At 36.8% G+C, this 20,101-nt stretch overlaps 1 protein-coding gene across 1 annotated transcript in view; it reads right to left on the reverse strand.

Moving 5' to 3' along the window:
* The window catches only part of AKAP6 (A kinase (PRKA) anchor protein 6), a 412,455-nt gene that overhangs the window by 244,269 nt on the left and 148,085 nt on the right, over positions 1-20,101 (reverse strand). The window contains exons 3-4 of the mRNA XM_004681951.2: positions 17,596-17,847; positions 9,635-11,386 (exon numbers count right to left, since the gene is read on the reverse strand). Coding sequence (XP_004682008.1) covers positions 9,635-11,386; positions 17,596-17,847 — 2,004 coding nt within the window. The remainder of the gene's footprint in view (positions 1-9,634; positions 11,387-17,595; positions 17,848-20,101) is intronic.

Here is a 20,101-nt window from a genome sequence, read left to right on the forward strand (position 1 = left end):
CAGGTAGAATGTCTCTGGTTTAAGTTGTTTGTTCATTTTGGTTTTTACTTTATTACAATGACTTTTTCCCCCCATCCCTCACATACCTCCTATAAATGAAACCATTCTTTCACCTTCTGGCTTATTTGTGAAATTTATGAGATTTCTAGGTAAAAAGTAAGCAACCTGACGCAGCAGCTCAACTTCCTATTGGGGACTACGAAAAACCCACTCACTGATTCCTTTCTGACCATGACTATGAAAGAACAGAAACATCCTCTTCCTTTCTTATGGATGCTTAGGAAAGAAACAGAAAGACCATCTTATGACTGTTACAAAGACCCCACATTGTAACATTCTGCCTGAAGACTTTGTCAACCAATCCAAAATTTTCAAACGACTTAATCTTAATTAGACCCACATCTTTGCTTGAACCTTTAAAGCTTCCTGGTGAATTGGCTTTGGTGGAACATACCTTGTGACTGGCCCTTGACTGTGAACCAGGTTCATAATCCCTATTCTCAAATACATTCTTGATTACATTATAGTTAAATTATTTCCCTGCCAACATCCTTGATATTTAAACTAAATTATTTATTTTACGTCTAAACAGTTCCTCAACTCTCTGGATACATAATTCTAAGACTAAGAAATGCATTTTTAAAAAATGAAGGTTCAAGTTTAAAGGTGGCAGAGAGCCAATTCTTAATGCACTCATTTTTGGAATCCAAGTATTTCTAGTGCATTAAGGAGAGAAAGTGGTAAATACTTTTGGGGAAGGAAGTTTAAAAGGAAAATAGGTGCCAAAGAGTGAAAACTATGTAATTTAGCATAAAAGTAAACAAGAGGGGAGGGAGGGAATGGAAGAAAAGATGTAAGGAAGACAGAGGATCCAGAGATAATAGGAAGACAAGCAACTGTGAAGAAAACAGCATTGGGGAAAGGCAGATACTAAATGAAATGCTAGTGAAGAGAAGCGGAACACAATAACATCATGTTTCCTATTGGATAGGATGCTTTCAAAAGATCATTTTCAATACCTAAGGCAGACTATTACTTTGCCAACATTAGGAAAACTGTTTCATGATAGGTAGAAATATCAAAGGCAAGTAAGTGAATTTATAGCAGACTTCATAAGAGGCTCACTTTCCAAACTCTTCAAGTTAAGTGATGCCAAGTTTATTCCACAGGATAAGGAAAGATGCAGCTATGTTTCAAATGGAATTTAACCAAATCTCAAATCAAGTAAATAATGGTGAGGTAGGACTTCTTTAAAAAGAGTGACTCCCAAATTTTATATATATATATATATAATTTTACATATTTTTACATCATTCTTGATTTTTGTACCACATATGCTTTCTCATCCTGGTTGTAGTCCCCATGGAATTCTCACCACCAGTTCACCCATGTGCCATCACCACAGTCCCTTTTGTACTTCCCACCCCTGTTTTGATCCCACTCCCCACTACTGCCTCTGTCTCAACTTTACAGTTGTCTGTAGATTTTGATTTTTACTTTATTATAATTACATTTTTTTTCTTGATCCCTTACATTCCTCCTAAAGGTGAAACCACTCAGTAGTATTATTTATTTTTTCTTTTTTGGTTTATTTCACTGATCATTATCCCTTATAGCTCCATCCATGTTGCTGCAAATGGCCTGAGTTTTTCTTTTTGATTGTTGAGTAATATTCCATTTGTATATGAACCACATCTTCTTGATCCAGTCATCTATTTTTAGGCATTTGGGTTGTTTCCATAGCTTACCTATTGTAAATAGTGCTGCAATAAACATAGGAGTTCAGGTGACCATTTAACACCATCAAAAATGACCAGAAGAGCTAAAAAGACACTTCTCCAAAGAGGATATGAAAATGGCCGACAGGCATGTGAAAAAGTGGTCAACATCACTCATAGTCAGGGATAAGCAAACCAAAACCACAAAGAGATACCATCTCAAACCAGTGACAGTAGCACATATTAAACAAACAAACAAAAAAAATTAGCAACAACAAATGTTGGCGAGGATGTGGAGAAAAAGGAACTTTCCTGCACTGCTAGTGGGAGTGCAAACTGGTCCAAGCACTATGGAAAGCTGTTTGGAGGTTTCTGAAACTGCTAAAAAGAACTTCCATGTAATCTAGCATTGCCACTCCTAAGTATCTACCCAAAGAACTCAAAAACATTAATCCCAAATGTTTTTTAAGAGATAAATCCCAGAAGATGAGTTAGCTCTAGGCTTGAAATTGCGTCCTATTTTGCAAGAAAGTCTATAGTAAGTTCCTTAGAACATAAGAGGTACTCACATTTAATTAAAAAAAAAGAACTTAAAGATTTAAAATTTCCAACTATCTAGAAGACAGAGTAAAGCTTGATGACAAAGGGCTTGGCAATGAGTTCTTTGATATGAAACCAAAATCACAGGAGACAAAAGCAAAAAATAGATAAATAAGGCTATATCATACTTAAAATATTTTCTGCATCAAAGGAATCAGTCTCTAACTCTCTATAGAATTAGAGAAAATATCTGCAAATAATATATATAATAAGAGAATATCCAGACTATATGAGCTAGACAACAACTAAAAAATCAAATGACTCAATTTTTAAATGGCAAGGACTCCAATGGCCATTTAAATCATATACAAATGGCCAAAAAACACATGAAAAGATGTTCAACATTACTAATCATCAGAGAAATGTAAATCAAAACTACACTGAGACATTATCTCACACCTACTAGAATGATCACTATAAAAGTTACAAATGTTGAGAAGAATTCAAGGACGTGAAAAAACAGACTTTTGTACAATGTTGCTAGGGTTGTAAAATAGAACAATTGCTATAGAAAAAGGTATGGAGATGCCTCAAAAATTAAAACTGAAACTGCCATACATCTAGTAATCCCAAAAGAATAGAAATCAGGGTCTCACTACTCACAATAGTCAAGAAGTGGAAGCAACCCAAATATCCATCCACAAATGAATGGATAAATAAAATGAAGTGGACACATACAGTGAAATACTAGTCATCTTGAAAATGAAGGAAATCCTGTCATGTGCTACAACATGAGGGCATGTTAAGTGAAATATAATCAGTAACAAAAGGACAAATACTATATGACTCCACTTATTTTAGATAGTATCTAAAGTAGCTAGATTCACAGAAACAGATAGTGCTATTATGTTTACCAGAGAGTGGGGGGAAAGGGCAGTTGTTGTTTAATGGATATAGAGTCTCAGATTTGCAAGATGGAAACATTCTGAAGATGTTTCATGACAATATGGATACATTTATTATCACTGAACTTAAAAATGGTCAAGATGGAAAATTTTATGTGTTTTATCACAAAGAAAGGATAGATAAGAGAACTTAGGGTAATATGCTATTTCTTTAATGATGGCTGCCGTTAGTTTGATATCATTGATATGTCAACATATGGCCAGAATGAGGGTGAAGATAGGATGGGTCCTGCCTGGATTCCCTTTACCTCTAGAAAAAGGAATACTGAAATCAGTTCCAAGTTAACTCTAGGACCAAACCTTCTTCAACATATAACCCTGATATTGCCTACCACTTCTCACCTCTATCTTTAGGCAGCAACAGAGCTGTCTCACTGCCTTTGCCCTGCTACCAATGACATAGAATCTTATATCACCTAGTGAAAAAGAGTGAGCATTCAACTAAGTATTTGCAGCACTGAATTCATGTGCAAATATATCCTTAGCTGGCAGCACATAATTTTTTTTAAAACTTGGGCTTAAATTGCCTCAGAGATAAAATACTATTAACAGCTGAATCAGTAAACCATCATTAAAATGTCATAATCTGGCCTCTAAAGACATGTATATCTCTGGGAAGAAAAAGGGACTGGCTATGCAATGTACTCATTCACTTGGTACAAGTGAGTCTAATATAATGGAATCAGATCTTCTAGAATGAGTTCTGAGCACTTAGAGTGAGCAGGAAGCCATGATGTGAGAAGCTGACCTTGCACTACTTCCCAAAGGGTGTATTTCCTGAAAAGTTTCACTGAGGCAGCACTACCCTGAACTACATATACCTTGCCAGCACTCTGGGAATCATACTACTGTTAATCTGATATCAGTAATTACCTATATTGCACAAGTGGCTACTTCCCAGGTCATTCTGTTCATGTACTGATCTAGTGGTGATTAGTGGAGTCAGGGCTTTATGAAGAGAATTTATCTGCATATGTGAATACTGTCTACGTTTCCCTGATGTTTGAATATATCTGTAGAAGAAAACCAAGTCAGCTTTGACATCCCACTGGGAATCCCAGCTCTTACATTTTATAGAAGTATAACCCTGGACAAGTCATTAACAATACTGCCTTAGACTCAGCATTTGTGAAACAGGACCACTATAATTTATATACAACTCTACCTTCTATAAATTAAGTGAACAATCCTTCTTCAGAACCTGGCACATAGCAGACACCAAGAGAATATTTACCTTGTTATTTTTCCTCCCTCTAAAGCAGGGGTCAGCAAATATTTTCTGTTCAGGAGCATCAGTAAATATTTTAGGCTCTGAAAGCCATCTATCTCTGCCACAATCACTCAACTCTGTCATTGCAACACAAAAGCAGCCACAGATGATAAGCACAGCTGTGTTCCAATAAAACATCATTTATAAAATTAGACTTTGACTCACCAGATTTGGCCCATCCACTACAGTTTGTCAATCCCTATTACTTCTGCCACATATATCCAGATACCATGCTAAGTTAATTTTTCACTGTTCTGTTCCATTTCATCTTCTCTAGGCCTATTCTTTCCTCCTTTTTCATCACACCTTTTATACTAGTTTCTGAAATTTTCAAAACAAGTGAGTCTAATTTAGTGACCTCACTTTTACTTTTAATTTTAAGTACTGAGAAACTCCAAAGGGGGTGGGTATCCAGACCTAAGATACTCAATTACTTTATCCACACAACAGATCTGAGGAAGGCTTATCTTAGCAAAATCCCCTTGACCCTCACAATAAGGAGAGCCACAGGACTATCTCCATAGGAACTCACAAAAATTAAGTGAGAGTTTAGAGGAGGTTGTACCTCATTTCCCAGTTTTAAAATATTGTTTAGTATAACTAAATAACTATGTTGGATTTGTGTAAAGAACTTCTTAAAAATCAAAAAACCAGGGCCCTCCTTGGTGGCGCAGCGGGTTAAAGCACAGCACTGAGAAGCTAAAGCCACTTCTGCATAAGTTTGATTCCCGCCTGCCCCGGAGGTGACCACATGGCAAGGCTGCTCCCCTCAGCAGTGTACTTTGTCGATCTGCCTGTTCTGCTCCCCACTCTGTCTCTGGTGAAGCCTCTCACCGTCCCTGAGCCTCTGGCCTATACCCCAGTTCTGTATACACAAATAAATAAATCTTTTTTAAAAAAATCAAAAAACCAAAATGACAGTGATCACCAATGATGAGTTATGAAACCAAGGTGGGAAATAAAGACAGAAGATAATTTTTACTGAATATTTCTATATATAATATATCTTTTTAAGCCACATGGCTATAAATTTTAAATAAATTAAAATTTATAAAGGATAAAAAATAAACATTCTTTTTTTTCACATTAGCAAAACTAGTCTATTTAAAGAAAGGCACACAAGTCCTGGACAGGGGGTAAATGGAGCCTGAAAGACACACACCACTTGGTGTTGACAATTCTATCATAGTCCAGGAGAGCTTCTTACCTGTTGAGAGGACTTACATGTACCTTTGTCTGGTCCTCTGTGAGGACATAAGGTAGAGAACTTGAATGTTTTAGGAGAAAAAAACATACTATCTCTGGTAGATACATCCTATTTTTTATAGAGATGGGAGCAGAAGCATTTAACATTGTAAACTGGGTCATAATCCTTTCTAAAGAATTCCACATGCCCTTTTATCTCAGTATGTGCCATATTTATACACTCTTTCTGGCCACCTCAAGTTCTCTTTCTGGGCCTTTTCTTTCTGTCTTCAAATAAGCTTTAATTTTTTTTTTAAAGATTTATTTATTTATACGAATAGAACTAGAGTACAGGCCAGAGGTGCAGGAGTTATGAGAGAATTCACCAGAGGCAGAGTGGGAAGCAGAACAGGCAGACTTACAAAGTATACTCTGAGGGGAGCAGCAGGTAGGTGAGGAGAGGTCTGCCATGCCATGTGGGTCAGCTACCTGGCTGGGGATTGAACTCATGCTGCAGTGGCTGTGATAGCTTCATAGTACAGTGCTTTAACCCACTGTGCCATCAGGAAGGGTCCTGTAAGCTTTAATTTTTTTTGAAGAAATTTTCATTTGACTTTGCTTTTAACTATCATCCTCTGTTCATATTGCATTCATGACTGAATTCTGTGAATTTCCAAGAATGACTCTCCCTCTCAATTTTTAATCACCTATAATCTATTCTTTAAGTTTCCTTTTCCTCTTAGATTTTATTGACTCTAAAATAAATCTAATGGTTGTCTTTTTTTATTTGTCTTTATTCTTCTTGATCTCTCTTTTTCAGATAACAAAGCTAATAGACTTAGTAGACACCTTAGTAAACATCTCTTTGTCCTCCATTAATGCCTGGGAGTCCTCTCTGCTCCTTTCTGGTGCCCCAAACTGAACCTCTTGCTTACTCCTGCCTCACAACTAGATACAGTTTGAGACTCAGTTTTCAGCCCACACCTCTTCTCCATCTATTCTCATTCTATCAAGAACTTAACTATTCTCAAGACTTTATCTAATCAGAGTAATAAATCCGATGGGGCTTAATGCCTGCCTTTATGACTTACTAGATAAAAATCTTAGCAAAAGTGCTTTCATCTCTCTGAACCAGTTGCCCCTGCTCTAAAATGAAGATTGATTCATCCATTCAACAATCTTACTTACTATATGCTAGGTACTACTCTAGGTACCTGAGGTTCATCGGCAAACAAATGAAATATTCCTGCCCTCATCGAGCTCTTATTCTAATAGGAGAGATAAAGCAAAATCAATAAGCACACAAAATAAGAGAATTGTATAAAATTAAGGTGAGAGTTGTAAGAATAAAGAGAGGCTAAGTTACACCTTCTAAAAGTGGTTAGAGTTGGCTTTCCTGAGCAATAGATTATTTGAGCAAAGACTCAAAAGAGGAAAAGGATTTAGAAATGAGGCCACTGAAGAAGAGGGAGTAGGCAGAAGGAACTGACAAAGGCCCTGAATACAGAGCTAGGCCAAGTTTGTTCAAAGGAAAAACAAAAGAACAGCAGGAATGGCATGGAAATGAGTTGAGAGAGGCCCCCACACCATGTAGAGCTTTTGAAAGTGATGGGCACTCTTGCATGTTTTTGAGCAGAGGCTGACATAACTAATTTATGTTTGAGAGGGACTACTCTGGCTACTATTTGGAAACAGACCACCGTGGGAGAAGGATGGAAGCAGAGAGAACAGTTAGAGGCCTCTGTAATTAGTCAGGCAGGAAGCGAGGGTGGCAAGGACCTGAGTACAAGCACTGGAAGGAAAGAAAATTGTCAATTTTGGATAATAAAACCTACCTGGGAGGGTTGTTATGAGAATCCTATGGGAGAAGTACTGCAAGCAAAGTGCCTAGTAGGTATTTGATACAAAAAAAGATGTTAAATAATATTCGTTCTTACTATTTTGTATTTTGCAGGTAGAATAGGTTCTGTGTCATGATTTGGAAGAGATCAAGGTTAAGACTGTGATATTCAAGGTCAAAAGGCCTGGGTTTGGGAGCTATCCCCATCTAAAGTAGTGAAGGAGAGGCTGGAATGAGAAGAGGCTTAATAATCTTTTAGCTTTCACCTCATTATCTAATTAAAGGTCAGTATCCCAACAGGCTATAAGACAGTTCCTCATAAATTTCAGCTTATACTCACTGCCAGTGCATATTTTTTCATTAATTACCTACCTCATCTCCATCTTAAACCAGATACACATTCAAATCTATAAAGATACCTAAGTCTTCAGAAGTTGAAAACTTGGCTTTATCTTTGTGGAATTATAGAGATAAAATATGCTGCCATTGGAAATTGGTATTATAGTCATCATATACTTCAGTGTGGTGTGGTAAGTAATAGGTGTGATCCTATACCTCTATACATCTAAAGAGGTGTGATCCTATACCTCAATACATATATAGCATTATAAACCAATATTACCTCAATTAAAAAAAAAGGTTTGTTTATAAAAGAATGGAACGACTATCTATGAATAGCTCAAAGCTTTAATAACAGAGCAAGATATGGAATCACCCACAAGACGTGGGTTCTGTTCACTTCTTTAGCATCTCTTGTGTCTCCTCACTTGCCCAGTCTACATCACAGTCATCTCTTACATTGGATAAAATAGGCCAACATCCCCAACCTGGGCACTACAATGGTTGCCAGGGCTATTTACTCCCATTATTGTCAACTGAATTTTCCAAAAGGTTTCTAAAAGCCATGTTTACACTGCTTTAAGTGTAATGGCTCAGGGTTCAAGTCCTGTCTCTGCACTTATCAGCTGTAAGACCTTGAGTAAATTTTCTACCCAACTTCTACTTCAGTATCTTTATCTTACTAAGACTTAAGTAGAATAAGATTTATAAATCTCTTACTGTAGAGTTGAGTGGAAAGAATGAGCTCAAGAAATATTAATTATTATAAGTGATAGTGCTATTCTCAGTCACATTCCAAGAAGTTTGCCATGGATGCCTTTTGGGAAATTCTAACTGACAGGGTCTAGCCTTCAGGACAGCACTGGCTAGGTCTACTATAAGAACATAACTACCACAGCCTTCTGACCACAGACTGTCCTGTAAGGATGGCTTTCAGTGCCCCTCTGTGTCCATACACTTTCACAATTCCTACCTCTGTGTTTAGTTTATGTTCCTCCTGTCTAAAATATTTACCTTCCCTCTGAATATATCCTGGGACACACTTCAAAATGCCAGTGAAAATTAAACACCTCATTAGAACTTCACAGACAAATCTCAGTGATATACAATGTCTTAAATTATAATTTATATTATGAAGTTATTGAGAATTTTGATGAAGCTGTCTTCAAATGTTGAATCACATCTAATAACTCATTCTGAGACTATAGATTTACATAAAAGGTAATTTCCCCATCTCATTCTGAGAGTATAGATTTACATAAAAGGTAAGTTCCCCATAATCCATGAATGGCACATAGTACAAATAGCATGACTAGTAGTCAGAAACTACAAGGAGGAGGAAGATTAAAGAAAAACAAAGATTGCCAAAAAATTAGAAACAGCTGAGAAACACCTGATCACCTGATCTGCTCTGTACATAGTTATTGTTCTATCTTAGTTTTCATCCCATTCAAGGGTATCCACCATTCCTCTGGAGTCATTTAGGTTTGAACTATATTGACAGAGAATTCTATACCATTTAGGGACACATCAAGCTAGTGCCTTGGTAAGGGCAGTTCCTAGTGATACATATTCTGTGACTACAGAATATGTGATCACGTATGTGATCACTGTGCTTATATGCTTATATGCTTTTGTTCTTTGGGGAATTCAACTAGGTTTATCAAAAATTTAGGTCTACCAAAATTTGTAACTGGATCTGGAGGAACTGACCTTTTCTTAGCATTACTTCCAGGAATCAGGTGATGAATTATTCAGATTAGGAAGATAATCTTACCTCTATTTTTTCCCATATGGCTTCATAATTGTCTTGGTGTTGAATATCTTGCATCAACTTCTGAATCAAAGCAGATTTCGCAGCAGAATGGCTCTCATTTTTCTCAAAAGATGGAAATCTCTCTGACTTCACCTCAATGTATTTTTTCATGCCAGAGAGAGGCATACATGACTCTTCATCAGAAAGAATGTCACTCAGGGGCCCAGATTCAATGCTCTCCCCCAGTGATGAGGCTATGTCACTAGATGAGCTTGGAGATACTCTGCCTAGCCTCGTGTGCTTCTTTTTGATGTGGTACACGGGATAAATCTCAGAGTCTGAATTCATTTCAGACAGTTCCCAGTCATCAATATTCTGAATGGTTTCTCTTCTGGGTTTCTGAGGCAGAAGTTTTGTTAGGTTTTCCAACTTCAAAGCTAATACTTCTGTCTGCTTAAGATGGGAGGGCAGTGCTAAGTATTCATCAGAACCATACCAGGCCTCCACTATCTGACCATTCCTAGTGATGTGACTTGGGGGAGAGAAGTAACATTTTTTGTGTTTGGAAAGAAGGGGTACTGGAGACATGATGTTGTCTGAGCCCACAGAGGATTCACTGCTTTGAGTAAAAGGTGGCGAACTGGATGTTTCTGACTGTGCTGGCAACTTGGCATTCCAGTTTCTCTGACTTCTTGGCTCAAGTGAGGATGTAGAAGCAGAATCTGTTTCAATGACCTTGGAAGTACCCAACGGAACTCCATTCGGCATTGCTGTGCTCCTCCTGTTTTCTGCTTGCTTGCCTGAGTCAGTTTCCTGTTTAGGCATTTGACATGAAGGCACCTCTTCTAGGGCCTTGTGTGGCTTTTTAAGTCGAGATTTGTCTTTATGGCAGTCATTAAGCCTTCCCAGGCTGGAAGACATTTCCTTAACGTGACTTCTGATTGCATTTTCAAGAGTCCCATCCCCTACCTTATGCAAGCACTCATATGACTGACTGGCAGCAGAAGGGCTACTAGGATAAGAAGACTGTAACACCAGGCAGAGCTTGGATCTGTCAGGAGGATCCACTAAGGAAGGGGTGCTTCGGCTCATCTCAGGCTTCAGATCAGCCATCTTCTTCTTCCCTACAGTACCTTTCAGATTAATCGTAAACATTTTCTCTTTAAGGAAAAGCCCTCTTTTGGGCAATGTGGGCTGTGTGGGAGAGTGCTCATTATAGTTAAAGCAATCTCTGATGGATCGCTTGGGGGTTGCATTTTCGCAAGGAAGAGGCTGTTGGTTCTTTGCTCCCAGTTGGGAAGAGGAAATAGAGTCCTGCTTCCCAGCTTCAAGAGAGGGTTGAACCACACTTATCAGCATTTCCCCAGAAGATGGTATCTCTGGCATTAAGCCTGGTTGTTCTGTGACTGTGGAGGCACTGCTTTCCTCACACCCACTTCTGTTGTCTGCAGAGAAAGATACTTGAGATGTATCGTCACTGACTGCTTCACTGCAATTGGAGGGAATAGAGTCAGTAGCCACGGTAAGCAACCCCACACTTCGGATAAGCTCAGGGAACTCCTTTTCCATCTCACTGTAGCTCCAAGAGTCAAAGGGTTTGGTTTTGACTTGGTTAGAGGTCATGTCACCTAGGCCACCAAGCAAATCCTCACTTGGACTATAGTCAGACAGTTCAAATGCAGTAATACCACAATCGAGAGACAAGTAATTTTGAGAGCATTTGATAGTTAATTGTCCTGAGTCATCCACTTCTGTTAGAGAATCAAGTCGGCCCTGAAATAGATAATGGCAATGGTTTCAGTAAATGCAGTATCAACTCTCATCTGTAGCTCAAATGAAATCTCAGCAAAAGCCACAATAAGGCGTTCTTAGAATTGCACAGGTTTCAGTTGCTTCTAGTTTGACATACAGAATGACATTAATAAATTATTATATTGCTTTATATAGTATACTATTCTTAAGTATTTAATGATGTTTCTTTAATCTATAAACCAATGTCAAGAAATCAAGGTTAAGTAAATTATATCCATTCTTGACTTAACTTTCTAATTACAAATAGTATGCTGTTTATTCAGCAATTTAATAATTTCTTAAATAATTTATGAACATAAAACTATGTAAAAGTAAAGTTTCCATGAACGTCTGTGTTGCTTATTACTATCACTTCAACACCTACAACAATGCTAGCTAATAGAAGATGCTCAATAAATATGCTTTAAGTGAAATAATTATACTGAATCTATCGTGTTAAATATACACAAGTCAGGCCCTCCCTGGTGGCGCAGTGGGTTAAAGCACAGCACTAAGAAGCTTAAGCCACTTCCGCATGAGTTCGATTCCCACCTGCCCCGGAGGAGGTCCAAATGGCAAGGCACACCTCTCCTGACCCACCCGCTGCTCCCCTCAGCAGTGTACTTCGTCGATCTGCCTGTTCTGCTGTCCTCTCTGTCTCTGGTGAATCCCCTCACCCTCCGCATCTCCTGCCTGTACCCCAGCTCTATATGAATAACTAAATCTTAAATATATATATATATATACACACACAAGGCAAAGGAAGGTAAACTGCTAAATTTGCATATACATAACAAATAATTTGAGACCATCTTCTATTTCAAAATTTTATCATCTGGGCCTCCATCCTCCCTCTTCTTACATTTCCAACCCCTACTCCCATTTGAGTATTTCAGAAACCAAGTGCCTACTAACCTTGATATTTATATTTGGTGATATTTATATTTGGTATCAAACTGATTTGATACTTTCTTGTACTAAAAAAAATAGCATTACAGGAATTTTTGGATCTTTAATTATGTGATTAAGGTTTTTCTGTCATTAGTAATTTCTACTATCACACAGTAACTATATTTATAATTGGTAATTAATTTGTGACAGAAATTCCCTGGAATCCTATTATGTTTAGCAGGCTGAACAACAATCTGATCTAACCTAGCCCCTTAGAAGATAAAGATGGGAAAGTGAAAAAATGGAAGGCTGTTTTATTCCCAGACCTCCAGTCTCCTGGGGACAGGTGAGCAAACTGAAGTCAGAACCCATGTGTCTTTTCAACAAGATTATTCCAAGATCTGACCTCTCCAAAATCTGACATTGGGTTCTATTGGTATTTTTTTGTAACAGCCTCTCCGTTCAGACCTTCACCCTTGCCTTTATCACCTACTCTCTCACTCTGATCTCTGTACTAAACTTTTCTATGATTTGTTGGTTATTATTTTAACTGACATACTCCCTTCCACTCAACGTTTTCACATTGCCATCGGAGTGAATACACATCTGGCGCTGTTACTTCTTTAATTAAAGTGTCCTTAAGAGCTTCCTACTGCTTCCCAGATTAAGAACCCAAGACAAAAAGTGCCCTCTCTCATGTCACTCTTTCCTGCCTCACAGCTTCCAAACATGCTGTGTTTCCTTTCCATGTTTGAAGACAAAGTGCTCCTCTTCCATCGGGACCTCTGCACATTGTCCCTGTCTGCTAAGCTTCCCTCCCACAACACCCTTTACTTAGTCATTTTTTACTCATTTCTCAGATCTCAGAGATCTAGTTTCACTCCTTCTAGATTACTCGCACCTAAATCAATCTTTTCTTATAAGTTCTAATAAAACTATATTGTTTTTCCTTTAAGCATTTCTCAATTTATAAATAAATATTGCTGTGATTATCTGATTAATTTGTTTCTCCACTAGTTTCTACGCACAAGAGTATAAATCACCTAAAAAAAAGGTGGATTCACCAAGACACATGCAGCACTTAATATAGTAATCCTCATGGAGTAATCATTCAAAGATAACTCTGTTGAGTAAATGATTAAATGAATGATGGCATTTGAGAGTTTGTATCTCCATGCCTCATGAAGTTTCTTCCTTTGATTATATAATTTTAATTGACACTAAGCTTCAGAGTCAAATTCTAGCACTAATTAGCTATGTAACCACAAACCAGTAGCTTAATGTCAGTAAGTCACTTTATTTCAATAACAAAAAAGATAAGCTGTATCATAGAATGGTTGTGACTTTCCAAGGAGATAATAAATGTGAGACACAAGTCAGACAAACAGTTAAGTGCTTATGGGTGTGTGTTACTTTTATTAGTTATTATATTATTTTTACTAAAAGCACCAAGAACTACACCAACCAAACAAAAGTGCCACTGTACATAATTTTTAAGAAATAGTGTCAATCCCCAGTTCAAAAGCAGGCTCTATTGAAACACTTTTTAACATGGTTGTTCAGTGCTAAGAAGTTAACACTCTTATAAGAATAGTATTATGAAAGATGGATCCAATAATTGGTATTTAAATTATTATTTAAATACCTGTATTTAAACTAGCTGAAATCTGCATATTTTCTATCATTTTATAAGGCACAGCACCACAGTTTCTTAAGTGAGGTGCTTAAGAAGCATTAAGAAAATTTGTCTATGAATGGCTAAAGAAAAAATTTAAAAATGAAATCAAAACTAGACCCCTGAAAGTGTCAGTCACCTATTTCTGGGCAACTGGGGAGAATTGTGGGAATACCCTGAGAATGCATTTGGCTTCCATTTTTGTGGTCACAGAACCTGCAGACTTGAGGTTCTGTCTTGCTTGAGAGTAACAGCTACTCAATTATAATGTTAAATTAATATTAGTATAAGCCTACATTTCAAAGAACAGAGTGTAACTACCTTTTCCTAACTCTTCAGAGATCTCATGGCAGTATTTTGCTTAAAAAAGAAAATATCACATTCAAAAATACTTAATATTCCCCTATTCTGTTCCTAACCAGCCAACCACTTCTGGGCACTGTTAATTCTTATTCATGCTGCTTTGTTTGAGTATGAAAAAAAAAAATTCTCTCTGAGAAACAAAACAAAACTTGCCACATCATGCATCCATTTCATAATGTAAAGACCAAGTGGCAAGCACCTGTCATACAATTTTTAACCACAGTTGTTTACTATTTAAGAGCACTCATTGAAAGCATTTCTCTAGATTTCAGTGGGTAGAGATAGGAAGTTCTCTGAAGATTCTCAGAGCAGATGAATGAGTTTCGTTTCTTAAAACACTGCTTAGGAAAACTATTATTTTAAACTCCACTGCATTCTTCTGGACCACCTTCCTGTATAGTTTTTTAAAGTGCCAAGTGGTATGGAAGTAGAGGAAGTGTGCGTATTGTTTTAACTGCCCTTTTAGTTTCAGTGCTGTCACATTTAATTGTGTAGAGCTTGTAGCTATTTTATGGCTGCTTAGCAATGTCTCCACTCAATAGCCCTCCACTTAATATGTTATGAAGCAGTTTCTCAGAGGAAGGTTATATTTCATGGAGGTGGTAATTTATTCACTTTATTGATGGGTAATTTATTCACTTTATTGCTGTCTTCAATCTTGTCTCTGACATCAAGGGAAACCCTTTTCTTTTGATAATTTGGAACAAGAAATCTTACTCTGTTCTTCACCCATAATTAAGTTTCAATGTCTTTTTAGATCTTTCTTTTTTAGCACTATACTATATTTTGCTATGATCATTTGATCATGTGATTTCATACTCATAATGTAGGTATATGATGATCTCCCTATTAAGATGTCTCAAGGTTGAATCTGTGTCCATAACTATGTCATGGTTAGTTCTGTGCCCTGATTTTGTGTTATTGAGAAAAAGAAATGGAAATAGAATTTCACTGTTTTAGTTACGGGAATGATAAAAATTTTGTATAATTCTCTCTTCTTCCTCCCCTAGTTTTACTTTGCTATATTTCATTTACTAACAAAAAGATTAAAGTAACTCTTACCAAAATACCACTGCCCTGCCAAGTCGCCACACCTCATAGACTAGATACATGTTTAACTCTATCATATTATTAGGATTTTAATACACTCTAAAAAGCAGCAGTGGACTGAGAGAGCAAGTTATGACAGGGAAATGGGAAATAAAGCAAAGCTTAATTTCTAATGGAAAATATACAAAAATCTTACAAATATTTTACTTATATTATAGTAATAATTCTTTAATAATTCTTTATTTACATTACAGTAATAATTCTTTCTACAGGCTCAAATTATGACTCAGTTAATCCCTATTATTAATCCCAGTCCACCAACTAATGTAATAGCTTCATCCTCTACATCTCAAATAGAAAAATATCTGCATTATTTAATTCAAAATTTTATATACAGCAATATGACTTAGCTGCTGTGGGAGATACACAAATGATTAAAAGTAGAAAGTGGGCAAATCTAATGGTTGATCAATACTGGATAATGGGCAGAGTCAACAGAACACATGAGGAAGAACAATAAAATGTTATCAACTTGGGGTGCCAGGTAGGTATCTAAAGAAAGATCTCTTCAGAGTTTAGACAAATGTTACCCCCTCTGTAATCTTCACCTTTTTTAACACATACTTCATGGACACCAGCTTTAGAACAGAGTTAGGCAGTTTAAGATTATTTATAGTCTCCCAAACTACAGAGACCTAATCAAGGACCTTTTAGGGATCTACTTGGGAGAAAGAGCATTTAGGATTAAGATACACATCCACACATTCATTGTATTTCGCAAGGACACTACCAAAGTCTTTATGACCTCTCTCACTACCACAATATCACAGAGAGCTAAATAAAGATAAAGACAAAAACTCTGACTCAAAGTTAGACATGAATCTAGACTGACTTGATTCCTACAGGCTTCAGATCCTACAGGGAATTTATCTCAGGAAGACCATCATTATTTTGAAAACATTCATCAGTAAATATATACCATTTATGAGAATAATTACAGATTTATTTTGTGCTATTCATTTAAAAAATTACCTATGTAGCTCTTATCATAAAGCATTTTAATCTTATATATCCACATATATGCCTTACAAACATGTGAAATATGCACTGTTCTATAAAACCAACAGTAAATGGCCAAATGCTGAAAGTCAAGGAAGTGTGTATATATGTAGATCTATATACACACATATTCAATTCTATTTATCTATATGCTATCATCTATGTCTGTCTATACACACACACACAGCCTCTGCTTAGATAGCACAACACTTAGTCCTATCAATGTCAATTTTATTTGGAAATATTAAACTTCACTTGTTATTCATCAAAAATAACAAGCAAGTCTTACACTAATCTTAATAAAGTACAAAAATATAAATGCATAATAGTCTAAAGTATATTTGACATACTGCATCCAGAATAACTTTTCTGAAGCATTAATCATGGTAATTTCCTGAAAAATTATTCTGTTGTCCTCTAACTTAAGTCCAAGTCTCTAAACATCACTTTTTAATATGATATTTTATTTTTATGATCAAACCTCTGCTTACCTATTGATTCAAATCTTGCTTCCTGGTCTCTTGAAATTTCTATCCCAGTCCTACCTATAGCTCACTAGATCTGTCATTCTCTCTGAACTTTGTGTCTTACATTATATCATTCTCTCTGTCTCGAATATTCTTTATCTCTGTCTACTACACTAATCCTGATTCTCCTTCAGGTCTCAGTTCAAGCTCCCTTCTTCTGGAAAGCCTCCCCTGTCTGAATTAGGTGCCACTTCTCTGTTCTCCAGTGCACCATGTGGGCTTATAACAAGCTGGCCTTATTGTCTTTTCACTTGTCTCCATCCTTTATTAGAATCTAAGCTCCTTAAAGGTAAAGACCAGGTTTTGGTGACTATTATATTTTGTCACCTATGACCTGGGACAGGGTACATGCTCAACAAATATTTATCAAGAAAATAGTGAACAGGAAGCCATATTAGCACCAACTAGTAAGGGTGCTATCTGTGCAAACTACCAAAAGTGAATTAACTCTGGTCTAAAGTCTCATTCGCAGAGGAAGTACCTTAGCCTCTGGTCACTATACCTAGATTCAAATCCCGGCTCATGACCTGATTACTTGTCTACCAAGAATTTGTGTCCCACACCTCTGAACTGAAACCTCAGTGTCACAACTGACTGGCATTATTGGTACCAAAGAAGATACCCACCTCCTCTGTCTCTTCAGAGAAAGCTTGTAGAATGTCTGTCTGTCTGGTGTAGTTGCCATTGGCGTCCTGCAGACCTTGTAGAATGCGCTCCCGCAAAACTAGCACTGAGACACGGAGCTGGTGCCAGAGGAGCTGCACTGCATGGATGTCCACAATCACATTGACGGAATAGGACAGCAGCTTCAGGGAGAACTCTGTTTCAAGGAGGGCGTGGATCTGCTCAACATGATCTGAAATATCTTCGCAAATGTCCTGCAGTAAAGAAAAGCAAATCTGTGAGGACTGCCTTATTTTAGGAAGGGGGGGGGGGGGTAAAAGAAAAGGCACTCTTTCACCTAAAGCCAATTATCAAGGCAAAAAGATCAGGTGAAAGCATGGTAGATAGCTGAATTATGATACATAGTTTCAACCATAACCTGGGTGCTGGACCTTCAGTGCCAAAAGTAAGAAGATCTTGTTCTAACCTACAAAAATCATGCTATATTTTCAGATGTCCAAATTGTATGATAAAGCACAGTGAAAGGCTTACCTATTTCAGGATAGAAAGTATCATCCAGACACCTAATTTGAAGAAAGACCAGCTAGAAAAATATATTTTATACTTCCTCCTGGCCATTCCCAATGAACAACAGGGTCTTTAATATAAGGAATAGTTGTTTCTCTCCCACAGGGACACAATTTAATTTTTAAATTCATAATGTATTTAATTTCAACCCACATTTTGCAAGCAGAATCACCTTCAAAATATGAAGCCAGAAAAATCCCAAGGATGAAGAAAGCAAAAGTTTTATTTTGTTCGTAAAACTCAGACAATTTAAACAAAAGGCATTACCAAATCAAAGTTTCAATCTCTTCCACACATACCATTAGAAAGGCAGATTCAGTGTCAGAAACATCGCTTGTCCAAACAAGTTCTCAAATTTCCGTCGTGCTGTCCATCAGTGACAAGCAGCACCAAATGGATTACACCAATGGTAGTATTTACATGGGCAATTTGAATCCATTCCATTAAGCATCAGAACAATGTAGATATCAGCTAAAAGTGCTTAGTTACTCATTTTTAATTATGTGTCAGTGATTTTTTTAAATGGGGATTTCATTTATGATTTTCTGTTGAAACTGAAATTTTAAGACAGGCTTTGAGTTTTGAACCATATCATGAGTATCAAAAATAGTTTTTCAATGCTAGAAACAACCTTTCCATTTCATATTAGTTATATAGCTATGTAGGATGTGTATATAGATGCAAATGTGTTTACTCACATCTCCTTCCAAACATGGCCTATGCTTTTAACACTTGATTAGAGATTTGTTTAGAAAAGGCAACTGAGTAATTCTGAATCTTTACAGACCTTTTAATAATAGAAAATTTACTTTTTCATGTTCCTCTAAATGTCAAACAAATGATTAAAGAATAATCAGTTTGAAGCTTCTGATGTTTAGGTCCTTAATTGTAGGCAGTTTGTTGGACATTTACATGAAAGAAGTGGAAGAAGATTAGGGACATTCTGTTTATTTTAATGCAATCTGATAATGAGGTGGTAGAGATTTTTCAAAACAATTTGTTGAATCACTTCCTCCCAGCAGGAACTCTTTGGAATTAAAAGGCTCTGAGAAATCTGACTTACTGGAGGCCCTACACTAATTTAACAAAGTGAAAGCACAGAGAAGGGAATTGGACCAGAATCCAACTGATGTATGTAAGGAATCACTGTGTCTAAACTCAGCTGATAGCAACTGGACTCAAGTTACTGAATATCAAGTATTTCAGTGTAGATGAAAACAATTCACAGATTTTTTAGGAATATGAAAAAGAAACATTCCCTTCAGAATTGGAGAGAATGAGAGAGAAAGAAGTATTTTCCTATTTGCTTACAGAGAATATTAAGAGAAAATAAAATATTTCACTCCACAATTAGAGATTTTAAAAGCACTTAACATGACAATGACTGATTAAGCTGATATAGTAACTAAAATTTATAGTAAATTATAATCACCGAACATATTCTAGGTTTGTTTCAGATTCTTTCCTGTTTTGACATAGGGAAGCAGAAGACTGTGTTTATGAGAGTAAGGTCAAAAAAGGGATGAGGATGTTAAAGAGTACCAGAGTGACAGTCAGATAACCCCTATCATCAAAGGGAAAGATGATTCAGTCCACCAGTTCATCTTCTATAAAGCAAATAATTCCTGCAAATTTACCTTTCATATCTCCGTCTGAAATTATCCCCTTTCTTTTGATAATAGTCCTATCAGTTCAGTCCTTCTTCCGAAGTATTTTCTTTGGATTCCTTTCCTTATTCCCAAGTATGAATCGCTAGGAACAATGGATAGATCTAGGAGTCTAGACTTCTCTTATTCCAAAAACCAGATTTAAGCTACCATCCTTTAAGCAGTTCCTATCCTTCGTAAACTATGTCCAGAAATGGACAGCTGGAGGAATTGAGGGATGCGAAGGGAGAAGAAAGACTGATCCAAAAAGAAGCCAAGGGCACCAAGACAAACG

Source organism: Condylura cristata, unplaced genomic scaffold, assembly GCF_000260355.1.
Source record: "Condylura cristata isolate star-nosed mole 26May11 unplaced genomic scaffold, ConCri1.0 scaffold00013, whole genome shotgun sequence".
NCBI lineage: Eukaryota > Metazoa > Chordata > Mammalia > Eulipotyphla > Talpidae > Condylura > Condylura cristata.